Below are 17970 nucleotides of genomic sequence, written 5' to 3'. Positions count from 1 at the left end.
CACACACCATCCTTAAAATCCTATCCTTGGATCCAGAAGGAGTGCTGGATCCATTTGGCCTCATTCTTCTGTCACCCTTTGCCAAGTGACATTAAAATGGGTGGAGTGAGGCTGGTACGGTGACACAATGGTTAACACTGCTGCCTTACAGTGCTGAGGACCCAGGTTCCATAAGACCACTCAGCCCATCGAGTCTGCTCCGCTATCCAATCATAGCTGATATTTTCTCATCCCCATTCTCCTGCCTTCTCCCCATAACCCCTGATCCCCTTATTAATCAAGAACCTATCTATCACTGTCTTAAAGATCCCGGTTCGATCCCAGCCCCCGGCCACTGTTTGTGTAGAGTTTGCACATTCCTCCGTGTCTGCATGGGTCTAACCCCCACAACCCAAAGATGTGCAGGGTAGGAGGATTGGCTGTGCTAAACTGTCCCTCAACTGGAAAAAAATTAATTGGGTACTTTAAATTAATATATTTTTTTTAATGGGTGGTGTCTGCCTACTACTGAATCTGGGTGGGTCAGCCACTTGCATGAAAGTAAAAAATAAGTGAATATACTCATTTTTAACAAATTGTAATGGAATGTATGAATTCCACCCATCAGTTCCTGTGCGATTTTCCTCTTGCAGTATTTATTTGCTTAACAGTACAATCTTATGAAAACTATAATTACTTCATTGGAGTTTCCAGTGACTTGGTGACACAGCAGAGATATATGCGCTAGCTCTTTATAATTACATTACTTCCCCCAGCTTGTTATTTGATAACGGAAACAGTTAATTGTTTCAAAGGAAATGTCTCCTGTGCTTTGAAGTTTTAACTTGCATAAAGGTTTTTGATAGGAATTAGCACAAGACACAAGACCTGCACTCCTTTGTCCAGCTGGGTGAGACTGATTCCATTCCATTCTATCCAGTCATAGCCAGAGAATATCCTGGAATGACTTATTTTCCCACGCCCGCACTGTTACTGTGGAGTCTTCCAAGGATTTTCATCTAGATGCTGTTTCTCCTCAACCGGACCTGGACCCGCCACAGCCCAGGGATTAAACACAACATCGGTATTGGAGGGGCCACTGATTAAAGTGCTTAATTCTCTCCACTTCCTGGGCCCTGGGGGTGGCGCGAATCCCGCCCCGATCAACTCAAACCTCAAATTGCTGGTCTTCACAACCCAAGATTTTATTGCCACCCAAGCCTGGGTGTTACTTTGTTTGGTTTTTTTTCAAAGTTATCATTTGCTCATCAAGGATGGAGCAGAAAAAGTGACTTCCCACTCTGAGCATCTAGAGTCTGCACTCGGTAATATTTAATTCCACGATCGCAAGATTAGATGCAGCATAAAGATTCTTCTATTTTATTCCAGAAATGTGCTTCACCCTCAAGATCAGAAGATCACCGTTAAGCCACCAGTGTGACACTTCATTCTCAGTCCTGCTTGCCTTACTGAGTGAACTGACTATGTAACACCTGGTGATTGTTATGGTGAAATTGTATTCAGTTGGGTTCTGCTCTGTGTCTTGTGTTAGCACTAGCTGTCCAGACATACACTTATATTTAGGCTTGTGTTTTCTGCTCGCGAGTGGGGAGCACAGTCAGGGCAAATCCTACAAACCTGACCTGGGAGAAAGTGCCGCAGAAGTTGGATTTTTATTCCAGCATGACAGAGTACCCTGAGAGTCGGTCGGACAGCCCCAAAATGAGCATGGAGGCTGCCAGATGCGGAGTGGGACTCGGCAGAAGGCCTGTATCAGTGCTCCAGCACTGTGTTGAAGTTTGAGAAAAACAATGAAACATAAAACAGCCATCCAGCTCTCATGCCTTACAACCCCTCACTGCATCACATACCCCCCCCCCCCCCCCCCCCCCCATGTCAGCCTATGCCCCCTGGTCCACTCCCCATAACTCCTCATATTCTTCATGCCAACTTATAATCATGCAATCCTCTGACCATCTCCATGGCCCCTCATGCTCTCTACTCACCTCCTGAGCTCTTTACAGCCCATATGCCTATTTAGTGGTAGGTGATGCCAACCCATGCCCTCACCCATTACCCTTTTCTCTTACATTTGCCATGCCAATTCCCACAGTATCCACGATGGTCAGACCTTAGAAGCCATGCTGAGATGATATGCTATAAAGTTTAAAGTGTCTATTGTAGACTTTATTTTAAAAAACACAACCTATTTACTATATTTACATTCCCTCAACTACATAATCCCAAAGAAAAACAAACGTTTATTTTAAGTGCATAATCCCTTATAAAAACATGCATTGGAATTCACTTCAAAGAGTCTAAAACCCTTGGAGCTATCAAACTTGAAATGGCAGACACTGTGCTGTGATAATGGAAGGTTGTGAAATCCATCATGAAATCCAGTAATGGTAACCCTCAGATCTGTGTCAACAGACAGAGTGAAATTGCAAGCAATGATTTTTTTAAACACTCAAAATATTTGTTTTCAAAGACTTAAAGGGCAGTGGTATTAAATGCGTGGACCGCTACCCACTCCAGCAGATATAGACACTCCCTTCCCCCAAATCACAGCTTGAGTTTAAAATCAGGACTGTAGTTTATGCAAGAAAGTGAAGATGGGATGTGATTTCAGAAAGGTCTGAAAATGTAAGTACAATAGACAGAAGGTTATGGCATCACATAACTTCCATTCAGCCATCTGTCTTCTTCTTGACCCCATTTGAATCTTGGAGGCAGCGGCCTGGTGTGACTGGGGCCTTCAGTCCTAGGAATATAGAACGTTTCCAAATGGTGCCTTAGTACTCCACCTGTCTGTCCAAAGTTTCAAAGGAGTATAAATTTGTTATTTTTCTCCATAACCGGTGTCCCAATTGACCACGTTACATCACATGTACAACACAAAAACAGAGCATTCAGCCCATCTGATCCATGTCAGTGATTCTGGGTTTTTTTCATGGGCGATAGATATCACTGGCAAGGCCAGCAATTGATGCCAATCCTGAAGTGGCCTTGAATTGAATGGCTTGCCAGGCCATTTTAGAGGCCAGGATACCCATGGTAAAGGGGGTGATTGATGGGGTGCATGTCGCCATGCGGCCACCATTGTATAACAGGCTGATGTTCATGAACAGGAAGGGATACCACTCCATAAACATTCAGGTGGTCTGTGACCACCAGATGAAAACCCTGCACGTCTGCGCCCGGTACCCGGGCAGTGTGCATGGCTCGTTTATCCTGGCACAGTCATTAATACCCAGTATGTTCGAGGGACCCCCCCCCCCCCCCCCCCCCCCCCCCCCCCCCCCCACTGTGGGGATGGTTGCTGGGCGACAGGGGTTACCTGTTGTGGATGTGGTTGTGGATGATGACGCCTATACGGAGGCCACAGTCTGACGCGGAGACCCACTACAATGATGCCCATTGTCCGACCAGGGGCGTAGGCGAGAGGTGCTTTGGCCTGCTGAAGATGCGCTTCAGGTGCCTGGACCGCTCTGGGGGGGCCTACCAGTACCCATCAAATAGGGTCGACCGCATCATTGTGGTCTGCTGCGTCCTCCACAATATAACCCAGCAGAGGGACAATGTGCTGGAGGAGGAGGAGGAGAAGGAAGGGGAGGGGGAGGATCACAACAGGATGGGGACAGAGGGGCAATGAATGGGACATGGGGGCTGGACATGGACGGGAGGCTGCACGGGACGAGTTAATAGCCGCATGTTTCACCGACTAGAGCGGGGGTGGGGCGGGCGGGTTTCTGAGCAGGGGCACGGACACCACAGTATGGCACCACCTCACCATCCACCCCACTCACCACCCACAACACCCATGAGACTCACCTCCCCCACTACCAACCAACCTTAGTTTCCACACCACTGCAACACCCGCAAGCACACCACCCCTCCAAGACACATCCACCCGTGGCATAATGGGCAGGCCTCATGCGGTTGCTTGTGAAAGCGAGTCTGGTCCGTGGCATGGAGGATGATGACAGCCCACGCTGCGATGAGCTTGGTGCTCAACATCGTTAGGCAACGTCTGACTCCTGGCCACAGTAACACCCTCCACCTAGGTGGTCCCTGTACGCGGGCTGGTCACTGCATCACATGGCCTTGTCGTTTCACTGGGGGTAGCGTGGCATGGACATCCGGTGGGGTGGAGGGGGCGCACATCACACCCACCGGGGCTCAATGTTTCATCACCCCTAACCCACAGTGGCACTCAGTTCCCACCCCACCCCCGCATGCATCGGACAGAACACAGAGGCAGCTTTCATCGGTGTAACAGTGTGTTTAATAACAAAAGTTCTATGCATGTGCCCTAGCCCCTATTACTAAGCTGTGCTCTGCACCAGTGTCAACTTACTGGTGTCTAACTTTCTGGCCTTACGGTCCTTATCACTACGTCTCTGTGGTTCCCCAGATGGTACAGCAGAAGTGGAGGCGGACTGCTGTGACTCCTGCCCTGCGGCTAAGGTCCCCTTTGAAATGAAATGAAATGAAAATCGCTTATTGTCACGAGTAGGCTTCAAATGAAATTACTGTGAAAAGACCCTAGTCGCCACATTCCGACGCCTGTTCAGGGAGGCTGGTACGGGAATTGAACCGTGCTGCTGGCCTGCCTTGGCCTGCTTTCAAAGCCAGCGATTTAGCCCTGTACTAAACCCTTTGGCGCTCACTTCCTGGGGCGGCCCGGCCTGGATGGGTCAGGCAGCACTTCGGAAGTCCCAGTTGGCGTGCTGCCACACTGTTCTGACTGCTGCCCACCAGATGCACCAGGGTCGGTAACGGGGGGGGGGGGGGGGGGGGGGGGGGGGTGTCCGAGGTGGGGGGGGTCCGAGGTGGGGGGGGTCCGAGGTGCCACGGTGTTCTGGAACCTCCCCTGCAGAAGGCACCGGCACGTCCCCCAGTATCTCCTCATCCTTCGGGGTGCCTGATGGCCTCCGGGCCTCTCCATGGGATGAGGGTGCGAGTGGGGCCAACCCCCGAGGCACTCCCGACACCTGGCACTGCCAGTCCTGGAGGCCTGCTCTGGTATTGACCAGGGTCTGTAAGTTAGCAGCCATGGAGCTCAGGGTGTTGCCCATCCCCGTGTGGGACGGCGCCACCTTCCTCTGAGTCTGTGCGACGCCGGCCAGTACCTGGGCAATGGCGCCGATGCTCTCAGCGATGGCCAGCTGAGACTGGGCCATGGCCTGCTGAGACTAGGCCACGTTGCTGAGCGCCGCTGCAATCTGCAGCTGGCTCTGGCTCATGGCTGCCTGTGAGTGGGCAGCCCAGTCCTGGGCCACGAATGCCATGTGCACAAATAGCCCCAGGCCTAGCATAGCCTGACCCATGTCTGACACCATTGCCCCCATTGCCTCCACCGCAGACGCCACCCATTTCGGCCTGGGTGGCAAGCATGACTGGCACCACTCCCTGGTCCTGCACGTGGATGCGCTCCCCCACCTGCATCGGCAGGTGCTGGAAACAGGCCGTCATCCCCTTCTCTTGTCTCTGGGTCTCTGACTGCATCAGGTTTATGTGTGGGTATGGAAATTCCAGGAACACGGGACCCATCTGGGCGGCAGTTGGTTGCTGGGGCCGGTCTGCCCTCAGACCGTCCGGCCCCTCCACCTGCTGTACCGGGACAGCTGTGTGGTGCGTGCCAGTTAGTGTACCAGGAGCCTCATCACTAAAGTGATTGTGGTAAACCACTGTTACACCTGTATTAGGTGATGTAAGGTAGGACCTGTACTACAGGTTCGCTGGTAGCCCCTGCCTGCTGGCTCCACCCAGTAGGAGGAGTGTGTCCTCTATTAAGCAGCCATTTCGCCAGCTGCTGTGGGAGGCCACACATCTTACTGCAATAAAGCCACAGTTGTACCCAACCGTAGTCTTTGTACAATTGATCGTGCATCAATTTATTGCAGTAAAATTTTCTAAAAGGTGGACCTCCGAATCAAACCACATCGCCTGCAGCTGGATCCGGTAAGGCGCTGCTCCCTCGCAGTCCACCCCGCCAATCAAGAATCTCCCTGGCCTCCGGATCCCATTCCGTGGCGATCCGGGGGTTCTGCACGGTCACTCTCATGGTCCAAGGCGTAGAATTCAGCAGCTTCCACCTTTACGTCCTTCCTAATCTCTGCGCTGCACTACTACTAGGCCTGGACTTCCAGTGCAATCTCCAGAGCATTACCCTCAAATTCGATGGGCCCCCACCACCCCTCACTGTGTGCGGCCTCACGACCCTAAAGGTCGACCCACCCTCCCTCTTTGCCAATCTAACTCCGGATTGCAAACCCGTTGCCACCAGGAGCAAACGGTACAGCACCCAGGACAAGACCTTCAACAAGTCTGAGGTCCAACGGTTGCTTCGGGAAGGCATCATCGAGGCCAGCAACAGCCCCTGGAGAGCCCAAGTGGTAGTCGTTAAAACTGGGGAGAAACATAGAATGGTCATGGACTACAGGCAGACCATCAATCGGTACACGCAGCTCAACGCGTACCCCCTCCCACGCATATCTGATATGGTCAATCAGATTGCGCAGTACCGGGTCTTCTCAATGACAGACCTCAAATCCACTTACCACCAGCTCCCCATTCGTAAATCGGACTATCCCTACACCGCTTTTGAGGCGGACGGTCGTCTCCATCACTTCCTCAGGGTTTCCTTCGGCATCACTAACGGGGTCGCGGTCTTCCAAAGGGAGATGGACCGAATGGTCGACCAGTACAGCTTGCGGGCCACCTTCCCGTACCTAAACAACATCACCATCTGCGGCCATGAGGAGCAGGACCACAACGCCAACCTTGCCAAATTCCTCCACACCGCCACTCTCCTCAACCTCACCTACAAGTGCGTGTTTAGCACGACCCGCTTAGCCATCCTCGGCTATGTGGTCCAGAACGGAGTTCTGGGGCCCAATCCCGACCGCATGTGCCCCCTCATGGAGCTTTCCCTCCTCCACTGCCCCAAGGCCCGCAAACACTGCCTGGGGTTCTTCTCCTACTATGCCCAGTGGGTCCCAACAGCGCCGACCCTAGGGTTGCTGGCACCCCCTGCCGGGTCGGAGAATCCCAGGGGAGCGGCGTGAATCCCGCCTTGCCGCTCCGAAGTCGGCTGCTGTATTCTCCGGCGCTGATTTTCGGGCGGGGTCGGGGTTTCCAACGTGCGGGTCCAGGACCGTTGGCAACGGCCTCCCCGACAATTCTCCGAGCCCTGATAGGCCGAACAGCTGTCAGTTCCTGGCCAGTCCAACCAGCGTGAAATGGACATGGTCCCACACGGCCGGACCTGGCTGTTAGGCCGTCTAGTGGAGTCCTCGGGGGGTGGGGGGGGGGGGAGGGGTTCTGGCCCCGGGGGGCGTGGGGGAGTTGGCCTGACGCCGGAGTGGTTTGCGCCGTTCTTGGCGCTGGCATCGGGCCATCCCACCAATTGCGGGAGAATCCCGCCCTTTCTCTCTATTTACCTTATGAAACCCTTCACATTCATATGTTTATCTAGCCTTCAATCGTGTTTATCTGTGCTAGCCACCTGAAGTACTCCTTATGGTACAGAATAGAATTCCACATTCAAACTGCTCATAGGGTAAGGAATTTTATTCCTGAATTACACATTGGATTAGCAGTGGGAGATGTGAGAAGTTTATTGATGTACGGTGCTTACTTTAAAGCTACAAACTATGTAGGTGAGCAAATTGAAAGGGGCTGGTTTAGCACAGGGCTAAAGAGCTGGTTTTTAAAGCAGACCAAGGCAGGCCAGCAGCACGGTTCAATTTCCGTACCAGCATTAACCTGTGTCACTATGTTCAGCAGCAATTGGGCTCCAAGAGATGAATTGAAATTTGAATGCTGCACTATGCAGCCTGCACGCAGCCCTTGATGTTAAGAATGGCTGCTTTGTGTAGGTGTACTTACAGTTAGCCTTGACAGATTTGGAATTAATCTAGCACAAACTCAGGATCCTTCCAGATTATACCCTCCAGAGTGACAGCAATGTGCAAAAGTAATAGAAACAGGGGAGGGATCTGAAATATCACAAAAGATTGGATACCAGCCTAATTTTCAGTCCCAGAATTCCTGATTTCTGTCCAAAGGAAGGAGTACAGTTATTTAGCAAGATTTAATTTGCAAAGTGATACATTCCTTTTTTTATTAATAACATGATAAGTCATAGAAGGCCATTTGGTATATTGCCTCTGTGCCGGCTTTCCGGAATGAGCAATTAGCCTAGTACCATTCCCCCACCTTCTCCCCATAACCTTGCACATTCTTCTTTTTCACATAACAATCCAATTATCTCTTGAATGTCTATATTGAACCTGCCACCATCACACTCTCAGGCAGTGCATTCCAGACCTTAGCCACCCGCTGCCTGAAAACATTTCCCCGCATGTCGCCATTGCTAATTAACTGAAATATGTGCACTTGTGTTCTCGATCCTTCCACAAATGGAAACAGTTTCTTCCTCTCTACTCTGTCCAGATCCCTCATGATTTTGGATACCTCTGTCAAATCTTCTTTCAGCTTCCCTTGTTCAAGGAAAGTAGTTCTCGCTTTTCCAATCTATCAATGTAACTAAAATTTCTCATCCCTGGAACCAACTGTGGTTAGCACAGTTACTTCACAGCTCCAAGGACCTGGGTTTGATTCCCGGCTTGGGTCACTGCCTATGCGGAGTTTGCATATTCTCCCCGTGTCTGTGTGGATCCCAGGACTGGTTGATAAACTCCAGTTGCAGCCAAACTAGAGTGTTATACAAGTTTAACACAGGCTCCTTGCTCTTTGGAGTTGAGAATTATCATTTCAGATCAGTCATGAGCTTATTGAAGGTGGAGCAGACTCGATTGGCTGAATGGCCTACTTCTGCTCCTACATCTTCTGGTCTTGTACATTATACCCTTATTAATAAAACAAGGACACTGGATGATTTATTAACCGTGCTCTCAATCTGCCTTGGCACCTCCAATTGACTTAATTTTTAAAATATTTGTTGATGGGATGTGGCATCGCTGGCTCGGCCAGCATTTGTTGTCCATCCAAAATGGCCCTTGAGAAGATGGTGGTAAATTGCCTTCTTGAACCACTGCAGTCCCTGAGGAGTAGGTTCATCCATACTGCTTTCAGAAAGGGGTTCCAGAATTGTGACCCAACGACAGTGAAGGAACGGTGATTAATTTTCAGGTCGGAAGGGAGGGGAACTTGCAGGTGGTGGTGTGCTCATGCATCTACCTCTCTTGTCCTTGTAGGTGGTAGATGTCAGGGGTTTGGAAGGTGCCATAGAAGGAGCCTTGGTGAGTTCCTGCAGTGTATCTTGTAGATGTTACACAGTGCTGCCATTGTGTATCTATGAAGTAAATGTTTCAGATTCTTGATGGGATCCCAAACAAGCGGGCTGCTTTGTCCTGGATGGTGTTGAGCTTCTTGAGTGTTGTTGGAGCTGCATTCATCCAGGAAAAGTGGAGAGTATTCTATCACACTCCTGACTTGGGTTATAAACCATGTTGATGTTAAATGTGAAGGTACCCCAAAACCCAGAAGGGTAACTTGGAACAGCAGTTCGTACTGATGTACATGTATTTTCTGTTATAATGTGAGGAACGGTGTGTAACCCAGTGAATAGCAGCCCAACAGGTATGTGAATAACTAATAAGGAATGTTTATTAACTTAAAAGAAAGACAAAAATCACATGACAAGAATGATTATAATATACGATGACACTAAAGAATCCTGATGACTATACACACAGAATTTTACATGAAGCCCTTTGGTCCCTAATTACCTGCGTTTACCTGAACTCTGAGACACCCCTTTTCCCAAATAACATCCAATTTTAAGTAACTTCATGAGATAAATCCAGCAAATAATTACCACACTGGTTAAAGTGGCTATGTCTGGGAAATAATCTTTAGGTTCAGCGAAGGCGGAAAATGACTGCTTCTTTCGGGGTGTTCTTTCCTCCGGGTGCTCCAGTTTCCTCCCACAGTGCAAAGATATGCACATTGGGTGGATTGGCTATTCTAGTTTTCCCCTTAGTGTCCAAATATGTGCAGGTTAGGTGGGGTTACAGGATAGGGTATGGAATGGGCATAGGTAGATTGCTCTTTCAAAGGGTCAATGCAGACTCGATGGGCTGAATGGCCTGCTTCTGCACTGTAGCAATTCTATGATTTACTTATTTCTCTCTCCACTTTGAAGTTACCACCCCTATTGCCCCATTGTTTTCACATATATAAAATATTGATTTTCCACTGATAACCAAATTTGTGTCTCATCATTTCTCCAGACGTCTGTCTGTAATAAACTCCCAGTTTAACTTTGTGTTTTATCCTTAATTTCCCCAATTCGTAACACTTTTGCCTTGTGGGTGGTGGACAGGATTTGGAGAGTCAGGAGGTGAGCTATTATCACAGAATCACACAGTGTAAAAGAGGCCCTTTGGTCCATTATGTCTGCAGTGACCCATGAAAAATAACCTAATCCAATTTGCCAGCATTTGGCCCAGAGCATTTAACATTATGGCGTGTCAAGTGCTCATCCAGGTACTTTTTAACAGATGTGAGACAAGCCACTTTACCACCCTTCAAGCATTCCAGACCATCACCAATCCTCTGGGTAAAATGGATTTTCCTCAAATCCCTCCTTAAATCCCCTGGCCCTCCCTTTGAACTTGTGTGTCCCTCGTGCCTGAACCTTCATCTGAGGGGAACAGCTGCTCCCTATCTACCATGTCCATACCCCTCATTTTTATGGCGGGAATGTCATTGGTGAAGCAGCTGAAAATCATTAGGTCCGGGGCACTGCCTTGGGAAACTCCTGCAGTGATGCTGCAAGACTGAGATGATTGACCCCCAGCCACTACAACCGTAGATCATGGAACATACAGTGCAGAAGGAGGCCATTCGGCCCATCAAGTCTGCACTTACCCACTTAAGCCCTCACTTCCACCCTATCTCCGTAACCCAATAACCCCTCCTAACCTTTTTTTGGTACTAAGGGCAATTTTATCATGGCCAATCCACCTAACCCAGCACATCTTTGGACTGTGGGAGGAAACTGGAGCACCCGGAGGAAACCCACGCAGACACGGGGAGAACGTGCAGACTCCGCATAAGACAGTGACCCAGTGAGGAATCGCACCTGGGACCCTGGCGCTGTGAAGCCACAGTGCTATCCACTGTGCTAAGCCACAGTGCTATCCACTGTGCTACCGTGCTGCCCATATTCCTTGGTGCTGGGTATGACTCCAACCAGCGGTGAGTTTTCCCCAGATTCCCCTTCAGCTTCGCTAGGACGCCTTGATACCACATTGATACAAGGGTAATCACTCTTACCTCACCTCTGGAGTTGTTATTTTGTCATGTTTGGAGCAAGGAGGTAAGGAGCTGATTGGCCCTGGCAGTATCAAACTGAGCATTTGTGAGTAGATTATTGCTGAGTAATTGCTGCTTGTTGGCACCTTTGACAAACCCCTTCCATCACTTTGCTGATGATCAAGATCTGACTGTTCATAGAAACATAGAATTTACAGTGCAGAAGGAGGCCATTCAGCCCATCGAGTCTACACCAGCCCTTGGAAAGAACACCCTATTTAAGGCCATGCCTCCACCCTAACACTGTAACCCAGTTAACCTATGAAGGGGCAAATTAGTTTGGCCAATGGGTCTGTTCTGTCCGATAGGACAAGGATAGTGTTGAATGGAACATTAACTTTTTCTTTAATTTTTAGAGTAGCCAATTATTTTTTCCAATTAAGGGGCAATTTAGTTTGGCCAATCCACCTAATCTGCACATCTTTTGGGTTGTGGGGGTGGAATCCACGCAGACACGGGGAGAATGTGCAAACTCCATACGGACAGTGACCCAGGGTCGGGATCAAACCCGTGTCCTCAGTGCTGTGAGGCAGCAGTGCTAACCACTGTGCCACCGTGGCGCCCTGAATGGAACATTATCTGTAAGGTAAGACTACGTCAGGCTATTGCCTGACTATTCTCTGGGACAGGTCTCCCAATTTTGGCACAAGTCCCCAGCAAACGTTTCAGGTTCACCAGTGCGGGGTGTGCCATTGTTGCTTCCAGTTGCGTTCCTTTTAGGTTTTTGTAGCAGTTTGACACACCTGATGGCTTGCTCGACCATTTTAGAGGGCAGTTAAACACCCACATTGCTGTGGCTCTGGAGTCACATGTCACCCAAACGAAGTCAGAATGACAGATTTTCTAAAAGGAAAGTGAACCAGATGGGTTTTTATGACAATTGGCAATGGTGTCAGATTTATCACTTGCATATAAATTGCACCAGTTGTCATGGTGGAATTTGAATCCCTGCCCTGAGAACATTAGTCTGGGCCTCTAGATTACTAGTTCAGTGACATCACTGTGACACCAACACCTCACTTTTTCAGAACGGTCACTCTGCTCATCAACCCCCTCTGAGCTGCACCCTTTATTTTGTACTGTCACTCTGTGTTCTTCCGACCAAAAATGAATCACTTCACATGTCTCTGCATTGAACTTTATCTGCTATCTGTCTGCCCATTTCACTAACTAATCTATGTTCTTTTGAAATTCTACACTTGTCCTCCTCACAGTTTGAAAAGCTTCCGAGTCTGATATAATCTGCAGATATTGAAATTGTGTCCTTCGCACCATGGTCAAAGTCATTATTATGTACCAGGAGGAGCAAGGGCCCCAACACTGACCCTTGGGGTCTTCAGAAACATTGCACCAGCTATAACTTTGCTCACAAGTCAGTTGTGCAAAATAATCAGTTATGTAATCAAGGAAAGTATTTCCCAGGATATTTATTTAATTGAATCGTTAAAGTGGTAACATTAATCAATCTTGATGTTTCTCCCCAGGATCGAACCAAGGATGCGGTGGGTTCTTAACCAACGCCACGGGTACCTTCAGTTCACCAGATATAGACTTCGACGGCAAATATGAAAATAATTTAGACTGTTTGTGGTACATTGTTGTACCTTTAAACAAGATTGTTAACATGACTTTCACAACCTTTCTCCTGGAGGACCCATCTGAAGGAATTTGCACATCGGATTATATCAGTGTAAGTATTTTGCAGTTTGATTATGAGCAACATTGAGTTCAGTTTCCAATTCGGTTCGAATCAAAATCAGAAACGGGTTTACTGTGAAATAATTGTGCAAGTCTTTTACACAAAATACTGTATCATCATTCCCCTCATGCACCCTTGATCCTGGTGTGAAGATAACTGCAATTAAGATTTTAAGCACTCTGCATTAGCTGATGATGAAATATTTAAGGACTTTATCCAACAAAAGGACTTTTGCTGAGACTGTGTAAGGTCAAATGACACGGCAGTCCTTAATTGGTGGAACATATTGAAAACATAGGTCGCTGAGCAACATGTTATTTTATTATGTTTTTAAGAATTAATACTAAGAATGAGAAAGCAAACTAGAATGAACTCTTTCACCTGACAAATAATGAAGAAACATTCAACTGGAAGGCCACTGAAACAAATAGTATCCCGGGGCGGGATTCTCCCCTAACCGGCGGGGTGGGGCGGGTCATACCTGCGCTGAGGAGTGGCGAGAACCACTCTGGCGTCGGGCCGCCCAGAAGGTGCGGAATCCTCCACGCCTTCAGGGACCAGGCTGGCGCTGGTGGGGTTGGCGCTGAGCACGGCGCTGAAGGGTCTCTGCCAGCTGGCGCGAGTTGGCGCATGCGCGGGAGCACCAGTGTGTACTGGCATCAGCCTAGCGCATGCGCAAGTAGATTCTTCTCCGCGCCGGCCATGGCAGACCATTACAGCGGCCGGCGTGGAGGGAAAGAGTGCCCCCACGCACAGGTGGGCTCGGTGGGCTCCAATCGCGGGCCAGGCCACCGTGGCCCCCCCCCCCCCCCAGGGCCAGATCCCACTGACCCCCCCCCCGAGGACTCCGCATGCCGCCCGCAGAGCCAGGTCCTGCCAGTACGGACCTGGTTTGATTTAGGCCGGCAGGACGCGATTCCCGCCCCCGCCGAAAAACCGACCCCGCAGATTCCCGCCCCCGTCGGAGAATCCCGCACCCCGGAATTTGAGGAATATTTAGATGGAACTCCTGTGTAAGAACGATGCTGTGCTATTTCTTTTCCAGACGATTTTCAGTGAACTGATTTCTGTTGGATTTATTATGAAACATCACCATGTGTAAACGTCATTGATTGTTTACAGTGCTTTCAAACTATATCTGCCCAAATGCACTATTTGGTATTTACTCTGCCCACATTAAAAAGCGACAAGCTTTTGTTAGTTTCCTCCATTTATACAAATAATGCACACTTAATACTATAGGTGCCCATAATCAATGGGCACGAGATTCCAGCTTCGTTACGCTCTCGCTCAATTGAAATGAGGCCGGTGAATAGCGGGAGAGGCCAAAAACGAGATCTATGCCAGGTGCCAAACAGTTTGCGATGCAACAGGCCCACTCCCGTAAGTGAATTCGGAATCTCGCCGTAGCGTGGCGAGAAACCAATTATCACCACTTAAGCCCCATTTCCATACAGTTAACGAGAGCTACCCATTATCCATAGGCCTCCCCAGCAAGTGCTCATGCTGACGCTGATTAGTACTGCTTTTGAAAAACATGAACCTTGCGGAATGGCTTCTGTGGGGAGCTGAGGAGGTGAGCAGCCATCTTTGCTCGCAGACAAAGAGCCCTGGGATGCTGGGCTTCCTGTCACTGTGCTCGGTGGGGAATGGGGGACCCTTGGTTCGGGTTGGGGGTGGGGGGCCTCTGGGTGGGCTGCATGGGAAAGTGAGGGGATGCTGGGGGGGCGGGGGGGGGGGGGGATGGCGGGGGCAACCGCTCACTGCACCACCATGCGAACGCCTGGATAGTGTGTACCCATTCCAGTGGCAACTCTTGTCCCTGCCCGTCTGCCCCAACGACCACTCACAACCCCCACCAACTGCCGAGGCCTCTGGCTGCGCGGCTGAAGGCTATTGCTAATAGGCAATTGGCAATCGTGATTAAATGGACAGCACGGTATCATAGTGGTTAGCACTATGGCTTCACGGCACAAGAATCCCAGGTTCGATTCCCGGCTTGGGTCACTGTCTGTGTGGAGTCTGCACGTTCTCCCCGTGTCTGCGTGGGTTTCCTCCGGGTGCTCCGGTTTCCTCTCACAAGTCCCGAAAGACGCGCTGTTAGGTAATTTGGACATTCTGAATTCTCCCTCTGTGTACCTGAACAGGCGCCAGAATGTGGCGACTAGGAGCTTTTCACAGTAACTTCATTGCAGTGTTAATGTAAACCTACTTGTGATAATAAAGATTATTATTATTGCTTCACACAACCCAACCCTTAGGTGGTTGGGCCATGTAGCTTGTGCGAGTCATTCCCTAGAATCCCAATCACACCCTGAAGTTGGGACAGTGTGCCAGAACACTGCAGGACGCAACTCCACGGACGCAGCAGACAACATCCGAACACCCAGGGGATGGGTCACAGCTCCGAGGGACGTGTCCACTCCAAGGGTACCACGGGGAGGAGACCAGCACCCGGTTTGGTTGACAGTGTGAGCGGGTGTCCGGGGTACAGGGTCTGAGGCCCAGTGAGGGGGACTCGCTGCAGCCTAGAGTACATAGGCAAAGTGTTCCAGGTAGGGACGGGGGCGGGGGGAGGGATCAGTGGGGGAGGGTTCCGTGGTGGGAGCCAACGCTGTTTCCCAGTCTCACTCCCTCTCCCATTTCTTTCCCGATATTGAATGCTATGGCAGTGTTGTTGAATGCAGAGGTTGCTTTAGTGGTGTTGGTGCTACGCGATGCGGCCAGGCGCTGGAGACGATAGCAGACGACAGCGTCTGCAGATGCACGAGGCAGCAGTCCATGTACCGGACCCCACATCCTGAGGACCCGGCCGCCCATCAGGCTAGAGAGGGACCCTTAGGGGGAGTCCGGCAATGGCCTAGGGTGTACAAGCATCGCTGGTGGTTTGAACAAATGACAGACAACGTGTGCTGCAGAAGGCTCCGCCTCAACAAGGAGACAGTGCGGCACCTGTGCCATATCCTCACGGACTTGAAACATGTGGCCGTCAAAGTCACCGCACACTGTGTCATAATATACATCTATGTATACTGGAGTGCAGACAGGCAGTGATTGACACACAAGATGACCAGTAAGCACACAGAACACAGCAGCCAATCACCAGACAGGACACGATCACTATAAAGCCAGAGGGCACCAGTTTTCCCGCACTCTCGGGATCCAGCCTCTGAGACAGTCAGAGCTCATGAGCAGCAGCCAGTGCAAACACCGTGTGGTAGTCAGTTAGTCTGGTCAGGCTAGCCTCAGGTCTCCAGTCAAGTCAGCATAGTGCCAACCCACAGTTGAACATGTAAAATAGTTTGATGTTAAATAGAATCATGTTGCATCTCATCAAGTGTTGGAAGTCTGTCTCTCTCTACACTGCATCAAACGCAGTCCACATAGACCCAGCCTACCCAACACATCACCCTGAACGTTTACGCCTCAGGATCATTTCAGGGCTCGAGTGGGGATCTGTGTGGCATCTCACAGGCCACAGCCCAAAGGTGCATCCAGCATGTCACGAATGCCCTGTATGCCCAGGCGGAAGACTACATCATGTTTGACATGGACCAAGCCCAGCAAGATGCCTGGGCAGCAGGCTTCTCCGCCACCGGCGGGATGCCCCAGGTTCAGGGAGTCCTAGATGCCACGCATGTTTCCCAGCGTTCACTGGACCATCTGGGGGTGCCGTATATCAACCGAAAGGGGTTCCACTCCCTCAACATTCAACTCGTCTGTGACCACCAGATGAAGATAAGGCATGTGTGTGCCTGCTTCCCGGAGAGTGGCCATGACAGCTACAGGGGCAATCCCTGTTCACTTCGAGGAGCACCCCAGAATGAATGTCTGGCTCTTGGGGGATAAAAGATATTCACTGGGGGATCAAGGATATTCACTGAGGACCTGGCTAATGATGCCAGTACGTAGACCGGAGGTTGAAGTGGAGACCCGATACAACGAGGTCCATGCAGCCACCCGGACTGTCATTTAGCGGTGCATCGGACTCCTCAAGATCCGGTTCCGATGCATTGATCACTGTGCGGGTGCCCTTCAGTACACTGCCCAGAGAGTCGACCACTTTATTGTGGTCTTTGTTTGTTTTTGGGTTCCATGTGCTTTGTCATACATAGAACAAAGAACAAAGAAAATTACAGCACAGGAACAGGCCCTTCGGCCCTCCCAGCCTGTGCCGATCCAGATCCTTTATCTAAACCTGTTGCCTATTTTCCAAGGTCTGCTTCTCTCTGTTCCCCACCGTTCATATATCTGTCCAGATGCATCTTAAATGATGCTATCGTACCCGCCTCTACCACCTCCGCTGGCAAAGCGTTCCAGGCACCCACCACCCTCTGCGTAAAAAACTTCCCACGCATATCTCCCTTAAACTTTCCCTCTCTCACCTTGAAATCGTGACCCCTTGTAATTGACACCCCCACTCTTGGAAAAAGCTTGTTGCTATCCACCATGTCCCCACCTCTCATAATTTTGTATGCCTCAATCAGGTCCTCCCTCAACCTCCGTCTTTCCAATGAAAACAATCCTAATCTACTCAACCTTTCTTCATAGCTAGCACCCTCCATACCAGGCAACATCCTGGTGAACCTCCTCTGCACCCTCTCTAAAGCATCCACATCCTTCTGGTAATGTAGCGACCAGAACTGCACGCAGTATTCCAAATGTGGCATAACCAAAGTCCTATACAACTGTAACATGACCTGCCGACTCTTGTACTCAATACCCCGTCCGATGAAAGCAAGCATGCTGTATGTCTTCTTGACCACTCTATTGACCTGCGTTGCCACCTTCAGGGTAGAATGGACCTGAACTCCCAGATCTCTCTGTACATCAATTTTCCCCAGGACTCTTCCATTGACCATATAGTTTGCTCTTGAGTTAGATCTTCCAAAATGCATCACCTCGCATTTGCCTGGATTGAACTCCATCTGCCATTTCTC

General features: G+C 49.9%; 1 protein-coding gene across 1 annotated transcript in view; it reads left to right on the top strand.

The window, feature by feature from the left end:
* Positions 1-17970, top strand: part of cubn (cubilin (intrinsic factor-cobalamin receptor)) — a 450080-nt gene that overhangs the window by 388910 nt on the left and 43200 nt on the right. Inside the window, exon 54 of the mRNA XM_038796451.1 lies at positions 12816-13021. Coding sequence (XP_038652379.1) covers positions 12816-13021 — 206 coding nt within the window. The remainder of the gene's footprint in view (positions 1-12815; positions 13022-17970) is intronic.

The sequence above is a fragment of the Scyliorhinus canicula genome, chromosome 5 (genome assembly GCF_902713615.1).
Source record: "Scyliorhinus canicula chromosome 5, sScyCan1.1, whole genome shotgun sequence".
Lineage (NCBI taxonomy): Eukaryota > Metazoa > Chordata > Chondrichthyes > Carcharhiniformes > Scyliorhinidae > Scyliorhinus > Scyliorhinus canicula.
Note: the sequence above shows the minus strand (reverse complement) of the source record. Positions and strands in the feature narration are given on the sequence as shown.